General features: G+C 42.9%; 1 protein-coding gene across 1 annotated transcript in view; it reads left to right on the top strand.

Annotated features, from left to right (window-relative positions):
* Window positions 1-2745: 2745 nt before the first annotated feature.
* LOC121840389 (sideroflexin-1-like) overlaps window positions 2746-23419 on the top strand; it is a 55286-nt gene continuing 34612 nt past the window's right edge. Inside the window, exons 1-8 of the mRNA XM_042303427.1 lie at window positions 2746-2879; window positions 9285-9454; window positions 9963-10133; window positions 11252-11350; window positions 13122-13197; window positions 13833-13918; window positions 17416-17543; window positions 17732-17781. Of these exons, the coding sequence (XP_042159361.1) occupies window positions 9291-9454; window positions 9963-10133; window positions 11252-11350; window positions 13122-13197; window positions 13833-13918; window positions 17416-17543; window positions 17732-17781 (774 nt within the window). The 5' untranslated portion in view covers window positions 2746-2879; window positions 9285-9290. The remainder of the gene's footprint in view (window positions 2880-9284; window positions 9455-9962; window positions 10134-11251; window positions 11351-13121; window positions 13198-13832; window positions 13919-17415; window positions 17544-17731; window positions 17782-23419) is intronic.

The following is a 23419-nucleotide window of genomic DNA, read 5'->3' as shown; positions in this document are numbered from 1 at the left end:
GATCGACTTTGTGAAACCCTGCGCTAGAGTCCAATGTCACCTCTATTAGCAATGACTAACCAACCAGCTGACGCTTTGTCCTACTTCTGAGTGAGAATGAGTCACCTGTGCTCCCAAAACAGACCACTAGATGGCAGTAAATGTCCCTATATTCATACCTTGCTTTATTGTTTGCACTGTAGGGTACTAAGGGGTAACTGCCCCCCCCCACCCCCCTGTAATTCCACAAGATGTCACCAAATTATTTCCCCACCACTTCCCTTGCTGCCACTGCTCTTGCTCAACAAAAATGTCCTCAATGACATCACAACCTTTGGAGATATTTCAACAAAACTATTTTGTGGTAAATTGATCAAGTTGTAGATATATTCCAATGAAGTGAGATCTATACTTGTTTTTTAAAATATACAAGTAGGAAAGCCTTAAGCTAAATAATACTCTTGTTTAGAGAGAACAATGTCTATAATTTTTTTGTAAACTAGTAATATGTTGGGTGAGTGTGTTGGGCACCCCCCCCCAACACACACACTTGGTTTATTTTTAGGTTTATGTTTATGAATGTGTTTTTACCTGTCATTTAGACAATGACTACCCTAGTTAGCACTAGTTTATGCTAACTTGCTAGCTAGCAACTTCACTAGCAGTAAATGCTAGCCAGCGATCTAGTTAGCATAAGCTGCTATGGGTACTAGGTAGCAACCTTACTACCAGATCGATCGTCTGAGGTGAAATACATCACAAAGATAACGTAACTTAATTGCAGTTGTAAAATGTATCCACCAGTGACTGATAACTTTATAGTTAATGTTACTTTAATAGCATTTTAGCTATTTTACACAGCATTTTATGTCATATAGCTAGATAGCTGGCTACGTAAAAAATAAACACTTTTCAATTGGTATCTCTCCCCTTGTTTTCAGTCACAGATGGGGACTGGATTAGGTGTGAGCAGTGCAGGAGGTGGCCTCGTGAATTGTGCTCCAATTTTACTGGGGATCGCTTCATTTGTGACCTATGTGCAAATTAGAATCGTGCAATAGCAGAGCATAAGAAAGTGGCCACATCAATGTTACGCTGAATTAATTAGTTAAGTTATTGTTATTTGATGTTCTTATTTATAATCCATTTCACTATTATATTCTAAGTAATATTTTTGGTTTATTATTAAAAACAACTATTGATCGTCTTTTGCTCCTGCGTGTCATTTTTAAAGACTGCTGGGATTACCCTGGTACTTAAAAAAAACGCACCTTTTCTAAAAACAATATTTCATTAAATAACAACAACAAAAAGATTTCCTTTTATAGTTTATTCGCCTAAGCGTGACCTTTATCCACGACCAATTCTCTTTCCAAATGTTCCTTTTTTGTGTCGGCAAATAGACATTGTTCTTAAGGGGGCTAGTTACCTCCTTGCCTGGTTTAACTATCACGTTCACTAGTCCAGCCTCTAGTTAGATAGGCCTATGATATGAATGGCTGCAAAGATTGCGTGGATAAATTAAAATTTGGATAGGTTTATTAGAGTGAATTTTACATATGATTGAAAATATGTTAGTTAATGTTTCTCCATGGTTCCATTTAATGTGTATTTTGTCAAATCAAAGGCCCAGTGTACAGCAGCCTACAAATGATGTACAACAGTTCAATCCATTAGGTTTGTGTTAAAAGAGCGGACTATTGGAAAACCAGCTTTCCTTCCGCTGCCCTTGATGTTGAATATTTACCCCTCCCCCATTATCTGGGGCAAAAGTGAAAGCAACATACATGGCAATATAAATTACAAGCCAAGCTATATACGCTGCCATGCACTCCATCAAACCATATCAGACCGTTAAGGGCCATATAAGGCGGCGTTTAGACAGCCAGCCCAATTCTGATCTTTTTTTAAACTAATTGGCATGTTGACTAAATCAGATCAGCTCTTGAAAAGACCTGATGTGAAAAGATCTGACGTGCTTGGTAAAATGACCATTTTGTGGAAAAATATCAGAATTGGGCTGCTTGTGTAAACGCTTTTTGTTGGCTTTGTAATGTTTCCTCTTCTACAAAGGAACAAGCCCCAGTCTTGAATAATCAGTGGACGTTTATATTGCTTCAAATATAGGGAGTCTACTGATGATGCGCATAATGCAGTGATTCTGCTTCCTGATATTCTTTAACGAAAGCTTATGGAGATAGGCCCAGAACTAGACAATACAAAGGGAAAAAAGCTGATATCTTTCAAAGTTGTATTGGGGTTCCCGATTGGAGCGGTCTAAGGCACTGCATCTCAGTGCAAGAGTGGTCACTACAGTCCCAGGTTCGATTCCAGGCTGTATCACAACCGTCCTTGATTCGGAGTCCCATAGGGCTGCGCACAATTGGCCCAGCGTCGTCCGGGGTAGGCCGTCATTGTAAATAAGAATGTGTTTTTAACTGACTTGCCTGGTTAAGTACATGCTATTGTCATCAATTATCTATCTGTTCCGCAAACATAGTAAGGTGAAGTTAGCACACATAACCAAACACTAGCGACTACCCTAAAAATATTTGCAAATAAAAGTCCTTGTCTGAGAAAAAAACAATGAACTATCATTGACTTTTAAATTATGATAAACCTGGCCATTAACATTTTTGGGTATGGAGCAAGAATATTTTACATTTATATGATTTGGACTCCTGTAAAAATTGAGATATTGATATTTTGTCCTGTTTATTTGCATTGATTTCATGTTGGGCATTTATTGTGAAAGGAACTACGGCCCTACTGCTGCGCCTGTTGGTGCTGAGTTTCCGCTGCATACATGTCCAATTAGCTTCGTTGAGCTAGCTATTCAGGGACATCTCTGGCCGCGGACTGCTGTGACCGTGCCAGACAAGGATCGGAGCTTAAGTGCAGTAAGTGTCTGGATACCTTTATAACACATGATGGATTTGATACCACTTTTATTTGAGGGAGGGGTTGTGGCTGGCAGTTAATTAGGGCTTTAGTTGAAACAGGGACGCACAGCTGGCCTGAAACAGATGCTTGGGATACTAGGCTATTAGCGGACATAATTACATTTATTTGGGCGTTTACATGTTTGCAACATGTTGGACGTTGACTTGGTATCATTTTTTAAAACTGCATTGTTGGTTAGGGGCTTGTAAGTAAGCATTTTACTGTAAGGTCTACCTACACCTGTTGTATTCGGCGCATGTGACAAATAAAATTTGATTTGATTTATCCAGATCGAACGATATACATGCAGCGATTTGCTCCAGATCAAGCTGGTCTGCATCGCGTGGATCCATTTATCTGATCAAGCCAATAGTAGGATTGTGCGTCCGGATCCATTTGCACGGTCGGTTCATTTGACGAAATTATGATGAATATTGTTGGCTATATTTTCACTGACCCTCACTCAAACCAGAGCTGGCTGGTTTTTGCACAATGTTATGCAGTTGTGTGATTAGGCTATGCTATGCGAACTCCCATTGTAGCTTAAGAAATGCGTTACAATGTAGCCTGTATAGCTTAATATGTAGCCATTGAGGCCAGTGATTGGTTAAACGTGGGGCTGGAACAGAGGTTTTTAGCCCAAATGCCACCAAACCTAACGTAGCAGGCGTAAGACAAACCGCCCATTGTCAAAGTTCAATTTTAGAATGAGATAACAAATATCATCAAATCAATGCTGCCTTTGTATTAGGGCTTCAGCCTATTGTTGTATTGGATTTGACTCACCGGCTGTCTGACTGATTGACATTTTGTCAGAAGAAGACAGATTTATAACAACTGTTTGTTGTTTGTGAGTAACCAATAAGACATATTTGCTACAGACTGATTGTTGTGTGTGTGTGTGTGTGTGTGTGTGTGTGTGTGTGTGTGTGTGTGTGTGTGAGACCACCATAAGGAGGCACCCATCAGTCGTGCTTATGCATTGAGTTATTATGGCCTGTATCCATTGAATTGAGCTATCTCGTGAGAACCCCGTGAACCTTAATTCAATTTAAAGATACAGTAGCGCCTCTCATAGACATTCTACAGCCGCCAGCCAGAGTCTATGGAATACCTGTGTTTTATCGTTACTCCTGAAGCCATCTGGTGCAATTTCATCAACCAGTAGTAGACCCGTGCACGAGCTACACAAATACCTTTGCAGTTTCTCACATAACGGGTTACAGACAGAGAAATGCGTTTCAAAATGTCCCCTTTTACATCTGCAGCAAAGTGGAACTGGATGGATACAACACTGGATACATTGTAACAACGGGTTCAGACTGGGTTACATTGTAACAACGGGTTCAGACGGGGTTACATTGTAACAACGGGTTAATAGAATCCATTTCAGACGGGGTTACATTGTAACAACGGGTTAATAGAATCCATTTCAGACTGGGTTACATTGTAACAACGGGTTCAGACTGGGTTACATTGTAACAATGGGTTCAGACGGGGTTACATTGTAACAAAGGGTTAATAGAATCCATTTCAGACGGGGTTACATTGTAACAACGGGTTAATAGAATCCATTTCAGACTGGGTTACATTGTAACAACGGGTTAATAGAATCCATTTCAGACTGGGTTACATTGTAACAACGGGTTAATAGAATCCATTTCAGACTGGGTTACATTGTAACAACGGGTTCAGACTGGGTTACATTGTAACAACGGGTTCAGACTGGGTTACATTATTAATAGAATCCAGTTCAGACGGGGTTACATTGTAACAATGGGTTAATAGAATCTAGTTCAGACTGGGTTACATTGTAACAATGGGTTAATAGAATCCATTTCAGACTGGGTTACATTGTAACAACGGGTTAATAGAATCCAGTTCAGACTGGGTTACATTGTAACAACGGGTTCAGACTGGGTTACATTGTAACAATGGGTTAATAGAATCCATTTCAGACTGGGTTACATTGTAACAACGGGTTAATAGTAACAATGGGTTAATAGAATCCAGTTCAGACTGGGTTACATTGTAACAATGGGTTAATAGAATCCATTTCAGACTGGGTTACATTGTAACAACGGGTTAATAGAATCCATTTCAGACTGGGTTACATTGTAACAATGGGTTAATAGAATCCATTTCAGACTGGGTTACATTGTAACAACGGGTTAATAGAATCCAGTTCAGACTGGGTTACATTGTAACAACGGGTTCAGACTGGGTTACATTGTAACAACGGGTTAATAGAATCCATTTCAGACTGGGTTACATTGTAACAACGGGTTAATAGAATCCATTTCAGACTGGGTTACATTGTAACAACGGGTTAATAGAATCCAGTTCAGACTGGGTTACATTGTAACAATGGGTTAATAGAATCCATTTCAGACTGGGTTACATTGTAACAACGGGTTAATAGAATCCAGTTCAGACTGGGTTACATTGTAACAATTTAATAGAATCTAGTTCAGACTGGGTTACATTGTAACAATGGGTTAATAGAATCTATTCAGACTAATTGTAACAATGGGTTAATAGAATCCAGTTCATTGAACAATGGGTTAATAGAATCTGGACTGTTACATTGTAACAATGGGTTAATAGAATCAAGACTGGGTTACATTGTAACAACGGGTTCAGACTGGGTTACATTGTAACAATGGGTTAATAGAATCCAGTTCAGACTGGGTTACATTGTAACAATGGGTTAATAGAATCCATTTCAGACTGGGTTACATTGTAACAACGGGTTAATAGAATCCAGTTCAGACTGGGTTACATTGTAACAATGGGTTAATAGAATCCATTTCAGACTGGGTTACATTGTAACAACGGGTTAATAGAATCCAGTTCAGACTGGGTTACATTGTAACAACGGGTTCAGACTGGGTTACATTGTAACAACGGGTTAATAGAATCCATTTCAGACTGGGTTACATTGTAACAACGGGTTAATAGAATCCATTTCAGACTGGGTTACATTGTAACAACGGGTTAATAGAATCCAGACTGGGTTCATTGAATCCATTTCAGACTGGGTTACATTGTAACAACGGGTTAATAGAATCCAGTTCAGACTGGGTTACATTGTAACAACGGGTTAATAGAATCCAGTTCAGACTGGGTTACATTGTAACAACGGGTTAATAGAATCCAGTTCAGACTGGGTTACATTGTAACAATGGGTTAATAGAATCCAGTTCAGACTGGGTTACATTGTAACAATGGGTTAATAGAATCCAGTTCAGACTGGGTTACATTGTAACAACGGGTTAATAGAATCCAGTTCAGACTGGGTTACATTGTAACAACGGGTTAATAGAATCCAGTTCAGACTGGGTTACATTGTAACAACGGGTTCAGACTGGGTTACATTGTAACAATGGGTTAATAGAATCCATTTCAGACTGGGTTACATTGTAACAATGGGTTCAGACTGGGTTACATTGTAACAACGGGTTCAGACTGGGTTACATTGTAACAACGGGTTAATAGAATCTAGTTCAGACTGGGTTACATTGTATCTCGGGAATGTCCTGATTATTTTTCCCCTCTGTGATTAAAAAAACAAACATAAAATCCATTTGATAGGAAAATAAACATGCAGTAGTTTGGCTTAGTGCAGAAGTTCTCAAATGAAAGGGATTTTCTCCAGAACCTTTCTCTGTTCTTTCACACTAAACGTAGGCCTATGGGCTTACTGCTAGACAAGGTGTTGCCTAGGCTATGGGAGATTATTTCTGCTGTGTACAGCGTAACACACAAAATAATGCATGCAGAGCAGAATTAGGCCGATACCCACTAATTATCAAAATCCAGAAAAGAGACGTTAAATTCTACAACCACCTAAAAGGAAGCGATTCCCAAACCTTCCATAACAAAGCCATCACCTACAGAGAGATGAACCTGGAGAAGAGTCCCCTAAGCAAGCTGGTCCTGAGGCTCTGTTCACAAACACAAACACACCCCACAGAGCCCCAGGACAGCAGCACAATTAGACCCAACCAAATCATGAGGAAACAAAACGACAATTTCTTGGCACATTGGAAAGAATTTACAAAAAAACAGAGCAAACTAGAAAGCTATTTGGCCCTAAACAGAGAGTACACAGTGGCAGAATATCTGACCACTGTGACTGACCCAAAATTAAGGAAATATTTGACTATGTACAGACTCAGTGAGCATAGCCTTGCTATTGAGAAAGGCCGCCGTAGGCAGACATGGCTCTGAAGAGAAGGAAGCCTATGTGAGCACTCTCAACAAAATGAGGTGGAAACTGAGTTGCACTTCCTAAGAATTCGAAAACAAATCAAATTTTGATAAACTCACATGTTTTTATTTTACCTTTATTTAACTAGGCAAGTCAGTTAAAAACAAATTCTTATTTATAATAACGGCCTAGGAACAGTGGGTTAACTGCCTTGTTCAGGGGCAGAAGAACAGATGTGTTTACCTAGTCAGCTCGGGGATTCAATCTGGCAACCTTTCAGTTACTAGTCCAACACTCTAACTACTAGGCTACCTGCCGCCCCTACACTCTAACCACTAGGCTACCTGCCGCCCCTACACTCTAACCACTAGGCTACCTGCCGCCCCTACACTCTAACCACTAGGCTACCTGCCGCCCCACACTCTAACCACTAGGCTACCTGCCGCACCTACACTCTAACCACTAGGCTAGGCTACCCTGCCGCCCTACACTCTAACCACTAGGCTACCTGCCGCACCTACACCACTCTAACCACTAGTCTACCTGCCGCCCCTACACTCTAACCACTAGGCTACCTGCCGCCCTACACTCTAACCACTAGGCTACCTGCAGCCTCTACACTCTAACCACTAGGCTACCTGCCGCCCCAACACTCTAACCACTAGGCTACCCTGCAGCCTCTACCCTAACCACTAGGCTACCTGCCGCCCCAACACTCTAACCACTAGGCTACCTGCCGCCCCAACACTCTAACCACTAGGCTACCTGCCGCCCCTACAATCTATCCACTAGGCTACCTGCCGCTCAAATATCTATTGGGTGAAATACCACATTTGTGCCATCACAGCAGCAAGATTTGTGACCTGTTGCTACAAGAAAAGGGCAACCAGTGAAGAACAAACACCATTGTAAATACAACCCATATTTATGTTTATTTATTTTCCCTTTTGCACATCGTTACAACACAGTATATAGACATAATATGACTTTTGAAATGTCTTTATTCTTTTGGAACTTTTGTGAGTGTAATGTTTACTGTTCATTTTTTTATTGTTTATTTCACCCTCATTTGTTATTTATTTCACTTGCTTTGGCAATGTAAACAAATGTTTCCCATGCCAATAAAGCCCTTAAATTGAATTGAGAGGGAGAGAAAGGGGTAGGAGGGCGTGGTGTGGGGTTTGGAGCTTTTGAAGAGACTCCAAGTCCCGGCCACAGGTCTGTGGTTGAGGGGGTTGTGAGGTTCAGGATAATTTAGTGCTTCAAAACCCCTGTGTCAGGTCAGCCAGCTCATCTCCATAGCAACATTATACTTAATCAGCTATCCTGCTAAGCTAATACTGAGAAGAATTTCTCACAGTGTGTTCTAAATTACTCATTCTTCTCAAAGGACAGCAGTTGTGAAATGATTTTGTGGTAATATAAGAGAAGTTACCTAGAAACGAGTGATTTCTGGCTGATGTGTGTATTATAGGCCTATAGAATGTGTAATCAACTCAACAAAGTGTGTGTGTGTGTGTGTGTCTGGAGTAGGATTGGGGAACTATGTCTACTCTAGTTTCAGAATTAAATAGAGTTAGTGGAAGGCTGTTTCAGGGTTTGTTTTGTCCTATGAAATACAATCGTCAAGGCCTCTTGTTTTGCTTTTCGTGATTTGTGTTGCGTTTGTCTCCTTGTCTCTAACTCTAGGACTGGGGACCCAGATGACATTGACTTAATGCTGTTTATTACTGTTCCTGTGAGTGCCACACTTTGTGGAAACTAATCTGGTGGAAAGAAACTTATCACAGGGACACCTTATTACAGTTTTTTCAAAGCATTTATTCAGAAGGATGTTATGAATTTCGCCTCCTCTGACAGTAGCTAGGCTAGTTTATGAATTTCGCCTCCTCTGACAGTAGCAAGGCTAGTTTATGAATTTCGCCTCCTCTGACAGTAGCTAGGCTAGTTTATGAATTTCGCCTCCTCTGACAGTAGCTAGGTTAGTTTATGAATTTTGCCTCCTCTGACAGTAGCTAGGCTAGTTTATGAATTTCGGTCGCGCGCCGGTAGATAAATCACCTGGGACAATATAACTAATGTATGTTTACAGGGTAGATATACAAGGACAAAATAATTCATCTTTGTTATGAATGTTGTGTCCTTTCAGATCACCATGACGACAGAAATCTCCACCTCCATAAACATCAAGGAGCCTCGATGGGACCAAGGGACGTTTATGGGCCGGGCCAAACACTTCTTCACTGTTACCGACCCCCGCAACGTCCTGCTTACTAACGAACAACTAGAGAATGCACACAAAGTCATCAGTGACTACCGGTAGTGTATTCTGAGCATGGTTCTCCTTAGTTCTGGTTCTTCCTAGTGCTCCTTAGTTCTCATTGATTCTGGTTCCGCCTGGTGCTCCTTAGTTCACCTTGGTTCTGGTTCCTCCTGGTGCTCCTTAGTTCACCTTGGTTCTGGTTCCTCCTGGTGCTCCTTAGTTCTCCTTGGTTCTGGTTCTTCCTGGTGCTCCTTAGTTCTCCTTGGTTCTGGTTCTTCCTGGTTCTTTCTAGTTCTCCTTGATTCTGCTGTATGGAAACAACCCATAACTGAGCTGAGAGCTCCTGATGGAATTGACCCCAGGCTTATTGGCATAGATCTAGGACCAGATTTCCCTTAATTAACTATTGATTAACCAGTTCTATGATGCAACATTGAATACAATGGGCCGTGTTTATCAAATGCAGGTTGTGTGCATCTAACAGAGCTTTGTTTAAACTTGTATTGCTTCTAAGTAAACAGGCTCAGCTAACCACTTGTCCCCCTCTCTCTCTCTCTCCCCCAGGCAAGGGGTGATGTCCCCCGGGCTGACAGAGGACGAGCTATGGAGAGCCAAGTACATCTTTGACTCAGCCTTCCACCCAGACACTGGAGAGAAGATGATCCTGATTGGCCGCATGTCGGCTCAGGTCCCCATGAACATGACCATCACTGGCTGTATGATGACCTTCTACAAGTGAGCAGCAGTGTTCTATTAGAATCAATGACAGTGTGTTAACCTTTATTTAACTAGGCAAGTCAGTTAAGAACAAATTCTTATTTACAATGACGGCCTAGGAACAGTGGGTTAACTGCCTGTTCTGGGGCAGAACGACAGATTTTTACCTTGTCAGCTCTGGGATTCAATCTGGCAACCTTTCGGTTACTAGTCCAACGCTCGAACCACTAGGCTACCTGCTGCCCAATGATAGTGTTATAAGACTGTTCTATTAGAATTAATGATAGTGTTATAAGACTGTTATATTAGAATGAATGATACTGTTATAAGACTGTTCTATTAGAATGAATGATAGTGTTATAAGACTGTTCTATTAGAATGAATGATAGTGTTATAAGACTGTTCTATTAGAATGAATGATAGTGTTATAAGACTGTTCTATTAGAATGAATGATAGTGTTATAAGACTGTTATATTAGAATGAATGATAGTGTTATAAGAATCTCATTGTAGGTTTACTACAGGATGTTGTAGAAAAAGATATCAGGTTATGTCATGGGTCACTGGCAGTTCATATCTTTCTCATCATTCATTCTCATCAGTCAACACAGAGTTGCAATGTTTTTGAGATGAGTGTAATTGAGAAGCTGGGTAGATCAGTGGTTGTGTGGTGTGCTGTCACTGTTATGTCCGCTATTACCCAATGGTTTCCCATCTCTTTCTGATATCTCTATACTCCCTTGTTTTGTACACAAAGACATCCGCATTTGTCAGGGTTAGGTGCCTAATCTCTCGTCAATATATGTTTTCCTCATCATCCCGTCTCAGTCTAATTTAAGTGTCCCCTCTCTCCCTCTCTCTCTCTCTCTCACCCCCTGGACACTCCAGCTGTAGTCTAATTGAAGTGTCCTCTCTCTCTCTCTCTCTCTCAGGACAACTCCAGCTGTAGTCTAATTGAAGAGTCCTCTCTCTCTCTCTCTCTCTCTCCTCAGGACAACTCCAGCTGTAGTCTAATTGAAGTCTCTCTCTCTCTCTCTCTCTCAGGACAACTCCAGCTGTAGTCTAATTGAAGTCTCTCTCTCTCCTCAGGACAACTCCAGCTGTAGTCTAATTGAAGTCTCTCTCTCTCTCCTCAGGACAACTCCAGCTGTAGTCTTATGGCAGTGGATCAATCAGTCCTTCAATGCAATAGTCAACTACACCAATAGGAGTGGAGATGCTCCTCTCTCAGTTAAGTAAGTTGGTGTTACAGTTTCTATATCAGGGCTATTCTACTATATTCTTACAGCAACATTTTCTAAGTGTGATTATTGTTCAGAAGAACTGTATAAAAAAACAATACACACACACCAATAAATAACTTTTCTTAAAATTAAATATTGCTAAAAGTAATTAGAAAAGAGATGGAGGGCATTCAACCAACGTGAGTCGAGGTGTAACCAAAACATTTGATAATAATTGAAAAGGAAAAAGCTTCTTAAAAGTAATTAAGTCATTTTAAAATCATCTGAAAACTAAGCATCTCAATAAATAATACACAGGTATGTCAAATCACGTAATGCCATATTCCAGTCTGAAGGAAGTATTCTTTGAATTAATTTCCTCAGTCGGCCTGTAGTTTTAGTTGATGTTGGCCTGTAGTTTTAGTTGATGTCGGCCTGTAGTTTTAGTTGATGTTGGCCTGTAGTTTTAGTTGATGTTGGCCTGTAGTTTTAGTTGACGTTGGCCTGTAGTTTTAGTTGATGTTGGCCTGTAGTTTTAGTTGATGTTGGCCTGTAGTTTAGTTGATGTTGGCCTGTAGTTTTAGTTGATGTTGGCCTGTAGTTTGGCCTGTAGTTTAGTTGATGTTGGCCTGTAGTTTTTGTTGATGTTGGCCTGTAGTTTTAGTTGATGTTGGCCTGCAGTTTTAGTTAATGTTGGCCTGTAGTTTTAGTTGATGTTGGCCTGTAGTTTTAGTTGATGTTGGCCTGTAGTTTTAGTTGATGTTGGCCTGTAGTTTTAGTTGATGTTGGCCTGTAGTTTAGTTGATGTTGGCCTGTAGTTTTAGTTGATGTTGGCCTGCAGTTTTAGTTAATGTTGGCCTGTAGTTTTAGTTGATGTTGGCCTGTAGTTTTAGTTGATGTTGGCCTGTAGTTTTAGTTGATGTTGGCCTGTAGTTTTAGTTGATGTTGGCCTGTAGTTTTAGTTGATGTTGGCCTGTAGTTTGGCCTGTAGTTTTAGTTGATGTTGGCCTGTAGTTTTAGTTGATGTCGGCCTGTAGTTTTAGTTGATGTCGGCCTGTAGTTTTAGTTGATGTCGGCCTGTAGTTTTAGTTGATGTCGGCCTGTAGTTTTAGTTGATGTCGGCCTGTAGTTTTAGTTGATGTCGGCCTGTAGTTTTAGTTGATGTCGGCCTGTAGTTTTAGTTGATGTCGGCCTGTAGTTTTAGTTGATGTCGGCCTGTAGTTTTAGTTGATGTCGGCCTGTAGTTTTAGTTGATGTCGGCCTGTAGTTTTAGTTGATGTCGGCCTGTAGTTTTAGTTGATGTCGGCCTGTAGTTTTAGTTAATGTTGGCCTGTAGTTTTAGTTGATGTTGGCCTGTAGTTTTAGTTGATGTTGGCCTGTAGTTTTAGTTGATGTTGGCCTGTAGTTTTAGTTGATGTTGGCCTGTAGTTTTAGTTGATGTTGGCCTGTAGTTTTTAGTTGATGTTGGCCTGTAGTTTTAGTTGATGTTGGCCTGTGTTTTAGTTGATGTTGGCCTGTAGTTGGCCTGTAGTTTTAGTTGATGTTGGCCTGTAGTTTTAGTTGATGTTGGCCTGTGTTTTAGTTGATGTTGGCCTGTAGTTTTAGTTGATGTTGGCCTGTAGTTTTAGTTGATGTTGGCCTGTAGTTTTAGTTGATGTTGGCCTGTAGTTTTTTGTTTGGTGTGTTTCTGGTACCTATTAAAGCCCTTTTAATGTTTTGTGGTTAGGATAATATGTGAATGAGTATGAATATGTGAATTTATGAATGCATTTCTCATTTGCAGTCAGCTTGGCACAGCCTATGTATCTGCTACCACAGGGGCAGTAGCCACGGCTCTAGGACTAAATGCACTAACAAAGGTATTAACCCATAGAAACCCTGTTCTCATTCATTCATTTACCATCAACCACATCGCATGGGAGTGTTATCAAAAGTAGCTACTCACAAGTCATATCATGAGTGGTTATCATGTCCAAAATAGTTATCATGAATAGAAGTGCATAGTAACCATGAATAGAAGTGCATAGTAACCATGAATAGAAGTGCATAGTAACCATGAATAGAAGTGCATAGTAACCATGAATAGAAGTGCATAGTAACCATGAATAGAAGTGCATAGTAACCATGAATAGAAGTGCATAGTAACCATGAATAGAAGTGCATAGTAACCATGAATAGAAGTGCATAGTAACCATGAATAGAAGTGCATAGTAACCATGAATAGAAGTGCATAGTAACCATGAATAGAAATAGTCTACATATGTTGCCTGCTTTGCTGGTTAGTCAATGTGTTGAAAGAGAGAGAAAATGTTGTATAATTCATACAGTATTCCCATTGTGGAAACAGATACCACTCATCATAACCATCATGACATGCACAAAGAGCTTTCAGCTTTGGAACAATAAGCCTTAGCTAATCATTCTCTTAGACTGTATAGATCAATTTCATCCCTGTCTATCTGTTTTACTCCAACCTGTTGTTGTTGTTGTCCAGCACATATCTCCCCTCGTAGGGAGGTTAGTTCCCTTCGTTGCTGTTGCTGCTGCGAACTGCATCAACATCCCTCTCATGAGGCAACGGTAAGACCAACCAGTCTGTATCTCCTCCAGTTTGAAGATATACTTCTGCAAATATGCACTCAGCATTTTAAATGTTGTTTTTTTTATATTCTAAATTCTTTCTAAAATGTAGTGTTAAATGTTAGGTTTTATTTATTCGCACCAAAGAAATGAAGTGAAAGACAAAACAGTGCAGGTATTTAAACAAATCTAATCAAAGTTTATTTGTCACGTGCGCCAAATACAACAGGTGTAGTAGACCTTACAGTGAAATGCTTACTTACAGTCTAACCAATAGTGCAAAAAAGGTATTAGGTGAACAATAGGTAAGTTAAGAAATAAAACAACAGTAAAAAGACAGTGAGTAGTGAGGCTATATACAGTAGAGGCTATATACAGTAGAGGCTATATACAGTAGAGGCTATAAACAGTAGAGGCTATAAACAGTAGAGGCTATAAACAGTAGAGGGGCTATATACAGTAGAGGCTATAAACAGTAGAGGGGCTATAAACAGTAGAGGCTATAAACAGTAGAGGCTATAAACAGTAGAGGCTATATACAGTAGAGGCTATAAACAGTAGAGGCTATAAACAGTAGAGGCTATAAACAGTAGAGGCTATAAACAGTAGAGGGGCTATATACAGTAGAGGCTATAAACAGTAGAGGCTATATACAGTAGAGGCTATATACAGTAGAGGCTATATACAGTAGAGGCTATATACAGTAGAGGCTATATACAGTAGAGAGCTATATACAGTAGAGAGGCTATATACAGTAGAGGCTATATACAGTAGAGGCTATATACAGTAGAGAGGCTATATACAGTAGAGGCTATATACAGTAGAGGCTATATACAGTAGAGGCTATATACAGTAGAGGCTATAAACAGTAGAAGCTATATACAGTAGAGGCTATAAACAGTAGCGAGGCTATATACAGTAGAGAGGCTATAAACAGTAGAGAGGCTATAAACAGTAGAGAGGCTATATACAGTAGAGAGGCTATATAGAGTAGAGAGGCTATATAGAGTAGAGAGGCTATATAGAGAGAGGCTAGAGAGGCTATATAGAGTAGAGAGGCTATATAGAGTAGAGAGGGTATATAGAGTAGAGAGGCTATATACAGTAGAGGCTATAAACAGTAGCGAGGCTATATAGAGTAGAGTCTATAAACAGTAGAGAGGCTATAAACAGTAGAGAGGCTATAAACAGTAGAGAGGCTATAAACAGTAGAGGCTATATACAGTAGAGAGGCTATATAGAGTAGAGAGGCTATATAGAGTAGAGAGGCTATATAGAGTAGAGAGGCTATATAGAGTATAGAGGCTATATAGAGTAGAGAGGCTATATAGAGTAGAGAGGCTATAAACAGTAGAGGCTATATACAGTAGAGGTTATATACAGTAGAGGCTATATACAGTAGAGGCTATATACAGTAGAGGCTATAAACAGTAGAGGCTATATACAGTAGAGGCTATATACAGTAGAGGCTATAAACAATAGCGAGGCTATATAGAGTAGAGTCTATAAACAGTAGAGAGGCTATAAACAGTAGAGAGGCTATAAACAGTAGAGAGGCTATAAACAGTAGAGAGGCTATAAACAGTAGAGAGGCTATATACAGTAGAGAGGCTATATAGAGTAGAGAGGCTATATAGAGTAGAGAGGCTATATAGAGTAGAGAGGCTATATAGAGTAGAGAGGCTATATAGAGTAGAGAGGCTATATAGAGTAGAGAGGCTATAAACAGTAGAGAGGCTATAAACAGTAGAGAGGCTATATAGAGTAGAGAGGCTATATAGAGTAGAGAGGCTATATAGAGTAGAGAGGCTATATAGAGTAGAGAGGCTATATAGAGTAGAGAGGCTATATAGAGTAGAGAGGCTATAAACAGTAGAGGCTATAAACAGTAGAGAGGCTATAAACAGTAGAGAGGCTATATAGAGTAGAGAGGCTATAAACAGTAGAGGCTATATACAGTAGAGGCTATATACAGTAGAGGCTATATACAGTAGAGGCTATATACAGTAGAGGCTATAAACAGTAGAGGCTATATACAGTAGAGGCTATATACAGTAGAGGCTATAAACAGTAGCGAGGCTATATAGAGTAGAGTCTATAAACAGTAGAGAGGCTATAAACAGTAGAGTGGCTATAAACAGTAGAGAGGCTATAAACAGTAGAGAGGCTATATAGAGTAGAGAGGCTATATAGAGTAGAGAGGCTATATAGAGTAGAGAGGCTATATAGAGTAGAGAGGCTATATAGAGTAGAGAGGCTATATAGAGTAGAGAGGCTATATAGAGTAGAGAGGCTATAAACAGTAGAGAGGCTATAAACAGTAGAGGCTATATACAGTAGAGGCTATATACAGTAGAGGCTATATACAGTAGAGGCTATAAACAGTAGCGAGGCTATATAGAGTAGAGTCTATAAACAGTAGAGAGGCTATAAACAGTAGAGAGGCTATAAACAGTAGAGAGGCTATAAACATTAGAGAGGCTATATACAGTAGCGAGGACACACAGTAGAGAGGCTATATACAGTAGCGAGGACACACAGCAGAGAGGCTATATACAGTAGCGAGGACACACAGTAGAGAGGCTATATACAGTAGCGAGGACACACAGTAGAGAGGCTATATACAGTAGCGAGGACACACAGTAGAGAGGCTATATACAGTAGTGAGGACACACAGTAGAGAGGCTATATACAGTAGTGAGGACACACAGTAGAGAGGCTATATACAGTAGTGAGGACACACAGTAGAGAGGCTATATACAGTAGCGAGGACACACAGTAGAGGCTATATACAGTAGAGAGGCTACATACAGACACCAGTTAGTCAGGCTGATTGAGGTAGTATGTAGATGTGGTTAAAGTGACTCTGCATAGATGATGAACAGAGAGTATTTAACACCATAAAGTGGTGTGCAGGTGAGGCTGGAAACCCAAAAAGGACTGATATGAAAATCACACCACAAATATAATAATAATACAAATGTTCAATCAGCTAAACAAAGCATATTAAATATAATTGTACATTTATATACTCAGTATAGATGTGTGTGTGTGTGTGTGTGTGTGTGTGTGTGTGTGTGTGTGTGTGTGTGTGTGTGTGTGTGTGTGTGTGTGTGTGTGTGTGTGTGTGTGTGTGTGTGTGTGTGTGTGTGTGTGTGTGTGAAAGAGTTAGGCTACATGGAGGGAATTATTGTGTAGTTTGGTTCATCAGGCTGAATCCCAGTCTTTGCATGAAGTTATTGAGGGATGATGAGGTTTTGGCAATGTGAAGATAAGAATTCCAGAGTATGGTACCTCTGTAAATGTTTGAAATATTGATTAGGTGTCTTTACAATGCTCAATTTTACCTTACTAAACCCATAGGTCACACACAACTTATTGACATTTACGTTATTCCTTCCACAACTTGGACAAGGTTTTTGAAAGAAAGTGTCTATATCATCGAAGCCAGTTCCTATAATAAATGTGTACTTTATTTTCCTTCTTTTATTGTCCAGGGAACTGAAACACGGCATTCCGATAACAGACGAGAACGACAACCGGTTAGGAGAGTCAACCACCGCCGCTAAGCAGGCCATCTCCCAGGTGGTGGTGTCTAGAATCCTCATGGCCTCTCCTGGAATGGGTATGTATAACGTAATGGGCTTTAGGACCAATCTGGCAACCCATGCGATCTGTGACTCCAACATGGCAACTCAATAGGATAAACTGGAAAGGATAAAAGCTTGAAATCAACCATGTTGTCAGGTAAAATATAATGTTTGTAAACATTTATAAAAGATGACGATTTTATTTCACTATTCTGTTTTTCAGCTATCCCTCCATTTTTAATGAACACCTTGGAAAAGAAAGCCTTCCTAAAGGTATTATTCACATCATTTATCACTTTATTTATTCAAGTATGATCACATGTATTGTATATTCACTTACTTTCTCATATCTATGATGGCAGCCAGCCTTACTTTCTCATATCTATGATGGCAGTCTGCCTTACTTTCTCATATCCATGATGGCAGTCAGCCTTACTTTCTCATATCTATGATGGCAGTCTGCCTTACTTTCTCATTTCTATGATGGCAGTCTGCCTTACTTTCTCATATCTATGATGGCAGTCTGCCTTACTTTCTCATATCTATGATGGCAGTCTGCCTTACTTTCTCATATCTATGATGGCAGTCTGCCTTACTTTCATATCTATGATGGCAGTCTGCCTTACTCTGCCTTACTTTCATATGTATGATGTATATTCACTTACTTTCTCATATCTATGATGGCAGTCAGCCTTTACTTTCTCATATCTATGATGGCAGTCAGCCTTTACTTTCTCATATCTATGATGGCACGAAGCCTTTTGATAAGTGGCTTTACTAGAGAGTGTGTATATATATTGGCCTGTCACTGTGTTGCGTTAGCCATCGAGGGACTCCGTAGCAGTCTTCTAGGCACAGTCAGCGGCTAAATCCAAATGCTTCAAAGTCATTTCCTTTCCTATGTGTCCTATTTCCTCATCCTGATTCAAACTAACTGGATAGGTAGAACAAAATGGTGTACACTAAGCAATAACCCACAGCCATATTGCCTATAACACTCCAGCCCTTACAGTGGTTAGTGAGTGTGAGGAAAAAATAGGACAGAGCAGAGGAAGCCATTTCAGTGGTTAGTGAGTGTGAGGAAATAGGACAGAGCAGAGGAAGCCATTTCAGAGGAGTGGAATGTATCCCTTTGTTTGTCTCATTGTTTTCTGGTCTTTTCAGAAGTTCCCGTGGATGAGTGCACCTATTCAAGTGGTCTTGGTGGGATTCTGCAAGTGGCCAGCAATGGACTGCTGATTAACCACCATTTGGACTGTGTAATGGTCTGGGTGTAGCTGGTGCAGAGGAATCAGGCACAGGACAGCAGAGATGAGTAACACAAGTAACTTTACTCAAATATTCCAATAACACGTCGTAATACCGAGCCCACAATAACGGACCGAACATACATAAAACAATCACGCACAAAAACCATGGGGAAAACAGAGGGTTAAATAATGAACATATAATTGGGGAATTGAAACCAGGTGTGTAAAACAAAGACAAAACAAATGGAAAATGAAAAGTGGATTGGCGATGGCTCGAAGGCCGGTGACGCCGAACGCCGCCTGAACAAGGAGAGGGACCGACTTCCGGCGGAAGTCGTGACAGCACCCCTGAGCCGCGCGTTGACACTGACCTCGGGACGGCCCGGAGGACGAGGCGCAGGGCGATCCGGATGGAGACAGTGGAACTCCTGCAGCAACGAAGGGTCCAAAACGTCCTCCACCTGCACCCAGCATCTCTCCTCCGGACCGTACCCTCCCACTCCGAGGTACTGAAGGCCCTCGCCCGATGCCTCGAGTCCAGTATGGCTCGAACAGCATATGCCGGGGCTCCTCGATGTCCAGAGAGGGCGGAGGAATCCTCCCGCACCTCAGACTCCTGGAGTGGACCAGCCACCACCGACCTGAGGAGAGACAAATGGAAAGAGGGGTTAATACTGTAATCGGGGGAGCTGTAACCTGTAGCAAACCTTGTTCAGTCTCCTCAGGACCTTGAATGTCCCCCACAAACCGGGCCCAGTTCCCAGAAGGGCAGGCGGAGGGGCAGTTTTCGGGTCGAGAGCCAGACCCGGTCCCCCGGTGGAACACCGGGGCCTCACTGCGGTGGCGGTCGGCCCTAGCCTTCTGATGCCCCATGGCCTGTAGCAGGTGTACATGAGCGGCGTCCCAGGTCTCCTCCGAGCGCTAAACCATTCGTCCACCACAGGAGCCTCGATCTGGCTCTGATGCCAAGGTGCCAGAACCGGCCGATACCCCAGTACGCACTGGAAGGGGGAGAGGTTAGTGGAGGAGTGGCGGAGCGAGTTTTGGGCCATCTCTGCCCAGTGGATGAACGCCGCCCACTCCCCCGCCGGTCATGGCAATAAGACCTCAGAAACCTACCCACATCCTGGTTTACTCTCTCCACCTGCCCATTACTCTCGGGTGAAAACCTGAGGTAAGGCTGACCGAGACCCCCAGACGTTCCATGAACGGCCTCCAGACCCTTGACATGAACTGGGGACCTCGATCAGACACTATATCCTCAGGCACCCCTTAGTGCCGGAAGACTTGAGTGAACAGGGCCTCCTGCAATCTGTAGGGCCGTAGGGTGACCGGGCAATGGAAGGAGATGACAGGACTTAGAGAACCGATCCACAACGACCAGGATCGTGGTGTTACCCTGTGAGGGAGGAAGATCTGAGGAAGTCCACCGATAGGTGCGACCACGGCCATTGTGGAACGGGTAAGGGCTGTAACTTCCCTCTGGGCAGGTGCCTGGAAGCCTTGCACTGGGCGCCCACCGAGCAGGAGGAAACATAAACCCTCACGTCCTTAGCCAAGGTGGACCACCAGTACTTCCCACTAAGACAGCGCACTGTCCTACCGATGCCAGGATGACCAGAGGAGGGTGAAGTCAGGGCCCAATAGATCAAACGGTAGCAGACAGCAGACGGAACGTACAGACGCCCAGCTAGACACTGAGGGGAGTGGGCTCTGTACGTAACGCCCGCTCGATGTCCGCGTCCAGCTCCCACACCACCGGTGCCACCAGGCAAGAGGCCAGAAGTATGGGAGTGTGATCCATGGACCGCTCCTCTGTGTCATACATCCGGGACAGTGCGTCTGCTTTAGCGTTCTGGAAACCTGGTCTGTAGGACAGGGTGAAAAAACAAAACGGGTAAAGAACATGGCCCACCTCGCTTCACGAGGGTTCAGTCTCCTCTGCCCGGATGTACTACAGATTGCGGTGGTCAGTCGAGATGAGAAAAGTGTTTTTAGCCCCCTCAAGCCAATGTCTCCACGCCTTCAGAGCCTTGACAACAGCCAACAGCTCCTGGTCCCCATATCATAGTTTCGCTCGTCGGGCTGAGCTTCTTCGAAAAGAAAGCACCGGGGTGGAGCTTGGTGGCATGCCTGAGCGCTGAGAGAACACGGCTATCCCAGCCTCGGACGCGTCCACCTCCACTATGAACGCCAAAGAGGGATCCGGGGATGAGCCTGCACGGGCACCTAGGTAAACCGAGCCCTCAGGTTACCAAAAGCCCTGTCTGCCTCAGCCGACCACTGCAGTCGCACCGTCCCCCCTTCAGCAGTGAGGTAATGGGAGCTACTCCCTGATCAAAGCCTGGATAAACCTCCGTAGTAATGGGCAAACCCTAGAAACCGCTGCACTTCCTTTACCGTGGTGGAGTCGGCCAACTACGCACGGCTGAAATGGGTACCCTAGAAAGGAGACTGACTGTTGGAAGAACGGACATTTCTCAGACTTGACGTACAGGTCATGCTCCAACAGTCGACCAAGCACCATGCGCACCAGGGACACATGCTGGGCGCGTGTTGGAGTATATCAGAATGTTGTCAACATACACCAACACACCCTGCCAGTGCAGGTCCCGGAAAATCTTGTCTACAAAGGCCTGGAAGACTGATGGATCATTCATCAACCAGTATGGCATGACTCATAGTGCCCTGAGGTGGTACTAAATGCCGTCTCCACTCGTCCCTCCCCGGATACGCACCAGGTTGTAAGCGCTCCTGAGATCCAATTTTGTGGAGAAGCGCCTGTGCATTGACTCTATCGCACTGGCTATGAGAGGCAGCGGGTAGCTATACCTCAGGGATTTCGTAGATACCTCGATAGTCAATACACAGGAGCAGACCTCCATCCTTCTTCTTCACAAAAAAGAAACTTGAGGAGGCAGGTGAAGTGGAGGGAAACGAATGTACCCCTGCCCCAGGGATTCGGAGACATATGTTTCCATAGCCACCGTCTCCCTCCTGTGACGGGGGATACACGTGACTCCTGGGAAGTGCTGCCTACTAGGAGATTTATTGCACAATCCCCCGTCAATGGGGTGGTAATTGAGTCGCCCTCTTCTTACAGAAGGCGAGAGCCAAATCAGCATATTCAGAGGGGATGTGCACGGTGGAGACCTGGTCTGGACTTTCCACCGTAGTCACACCAACGGAAACCCCCACAGACCTCCCTGAGCACTTTCGTGACCACCCCTTGAGAGACCTCTGTTGTCACGAAATAGTGGGTCATGACAGGCCAACCAGGGTATGCCCTGCACCACGGGAAACACAGGAGAATCAATAAGGAAAATACTAATTCTCTCCTTGTGACCCTCCTGTGTAACCATGCCCAGTGGAGCGGTGGCCTCCCTAATTAGCCCTGATCCTAATGGTCGACTATCTAGGGCGTGCACAGGGAAGGGCATATCCACAGGAACAATGGGGATCCCTAAACTATGGGCAAATGCTCTGTCAATAAAATTCCCAACTGGGAATGCGGGAAAACTCAGGATTATTTATAAACATGTGAGCAACAGGAGGCTCTGTGAGCCTGGTGCCGACCACCTCACACAAGAGTGCCCTGCCTGCTGCCTCGACTTCCAGAGGAACCTCCCCAGCACCGACCAGCAGTGTGCCCCTGCGGCCACAGATGGTACAGGGAACAGCCCTCCTCCAGTCGCCCTAAGCGCAGCACCTCCCCAGTTCCATGGGCGTGTCGGAGCGGTGGTGTGCTGACAGGCCCGATCCGGGCGTCCGCGGTAGCCAGCAGGTTATCCAGCCGGATTGACAGGTCCACCAGCTGGTCAAACGTGAGAGTGGTGTCCCTGCAGGCCAACTCCCAACGGACATCCTCTCGCAGACTGCACCGGTAGTGATCGATCAGGGTCCTGTCGTTTCATCCCACGCTGGCGACCAGGGGCGTTGGCCCACCTCCAGGGCTTTCCCTGAGTGACAGGAGACAAGGACGGACACGCTCCCATTTTGAGGTGATTCTGTAATGGTCTGGGTGTAGCTGGTGCAGAGGAGTCAGGTGCAGGACAGCAGAGATGAGTAACACAAGTAACTTTACTCAAATATTCCAATAACATGTCGTAATACCTCCGAGAGCCCACAGTAACAGACCGAACATACATAAAACAATCTTTGAGGTTGTGGACAGGTGTCTTTTATACTGATAACAAGTTCAAACAGATGCCATGAATACAGGTAACGAGTGGAGGACAGAGGAGCCTCTGAAAGAAGAAGTTACAGGTCTGTGAGAGCCAGAAATCTTGCTTGTTTGTAGGTGACCAAATACTTATTTTCCACCATAATTTGAAAATAAATTCATTAAAAATCCTACAATGTGATTTTCTGACTTTTTTTCTTCTCATTTTGTTTGTCAAAGTTAAAGTGTACCTATGATGAAAATGACAGGCCTCATCTTTTTAAGTGGGAGAACTTGCAATTGGTGGCTGACTGTATACTGTCAACACTGAAGGACCCGTGACATATACTGTCAACACTGAAGGACCTGTGACATATACTGTCAACACTGAAGGACCCGTGACATATACTGTCAACGCTGTGAAGGACCTGTGACATATACAGTCAACACTGTGAAGGACCTGTGACATATACAGTCCAGCACTGTGAAGGACCTGTGA

This window comes from Oncorhynchus tshawytscha, linkage group LG21 (genome assembly GCF_018296145.1).
Source record: "Oncorhynchus tshawytscha isolate Ot180627B linkage group LG21, Otsh_v2.0, whole genome shotgun sequence".
Lineage (NCBI taxonomy): Eukaryota > Metazoa > Chordata > Actinopteri > Salmoniformes > Salmonidae > Oncorhynchus > Oncorhynchus tshawytscha.
The sequence above is the reverse complement of the archived record's forward strand: the minus strand, read 5'-3'. Positions and strand labels throughout refer to the sequence as shown.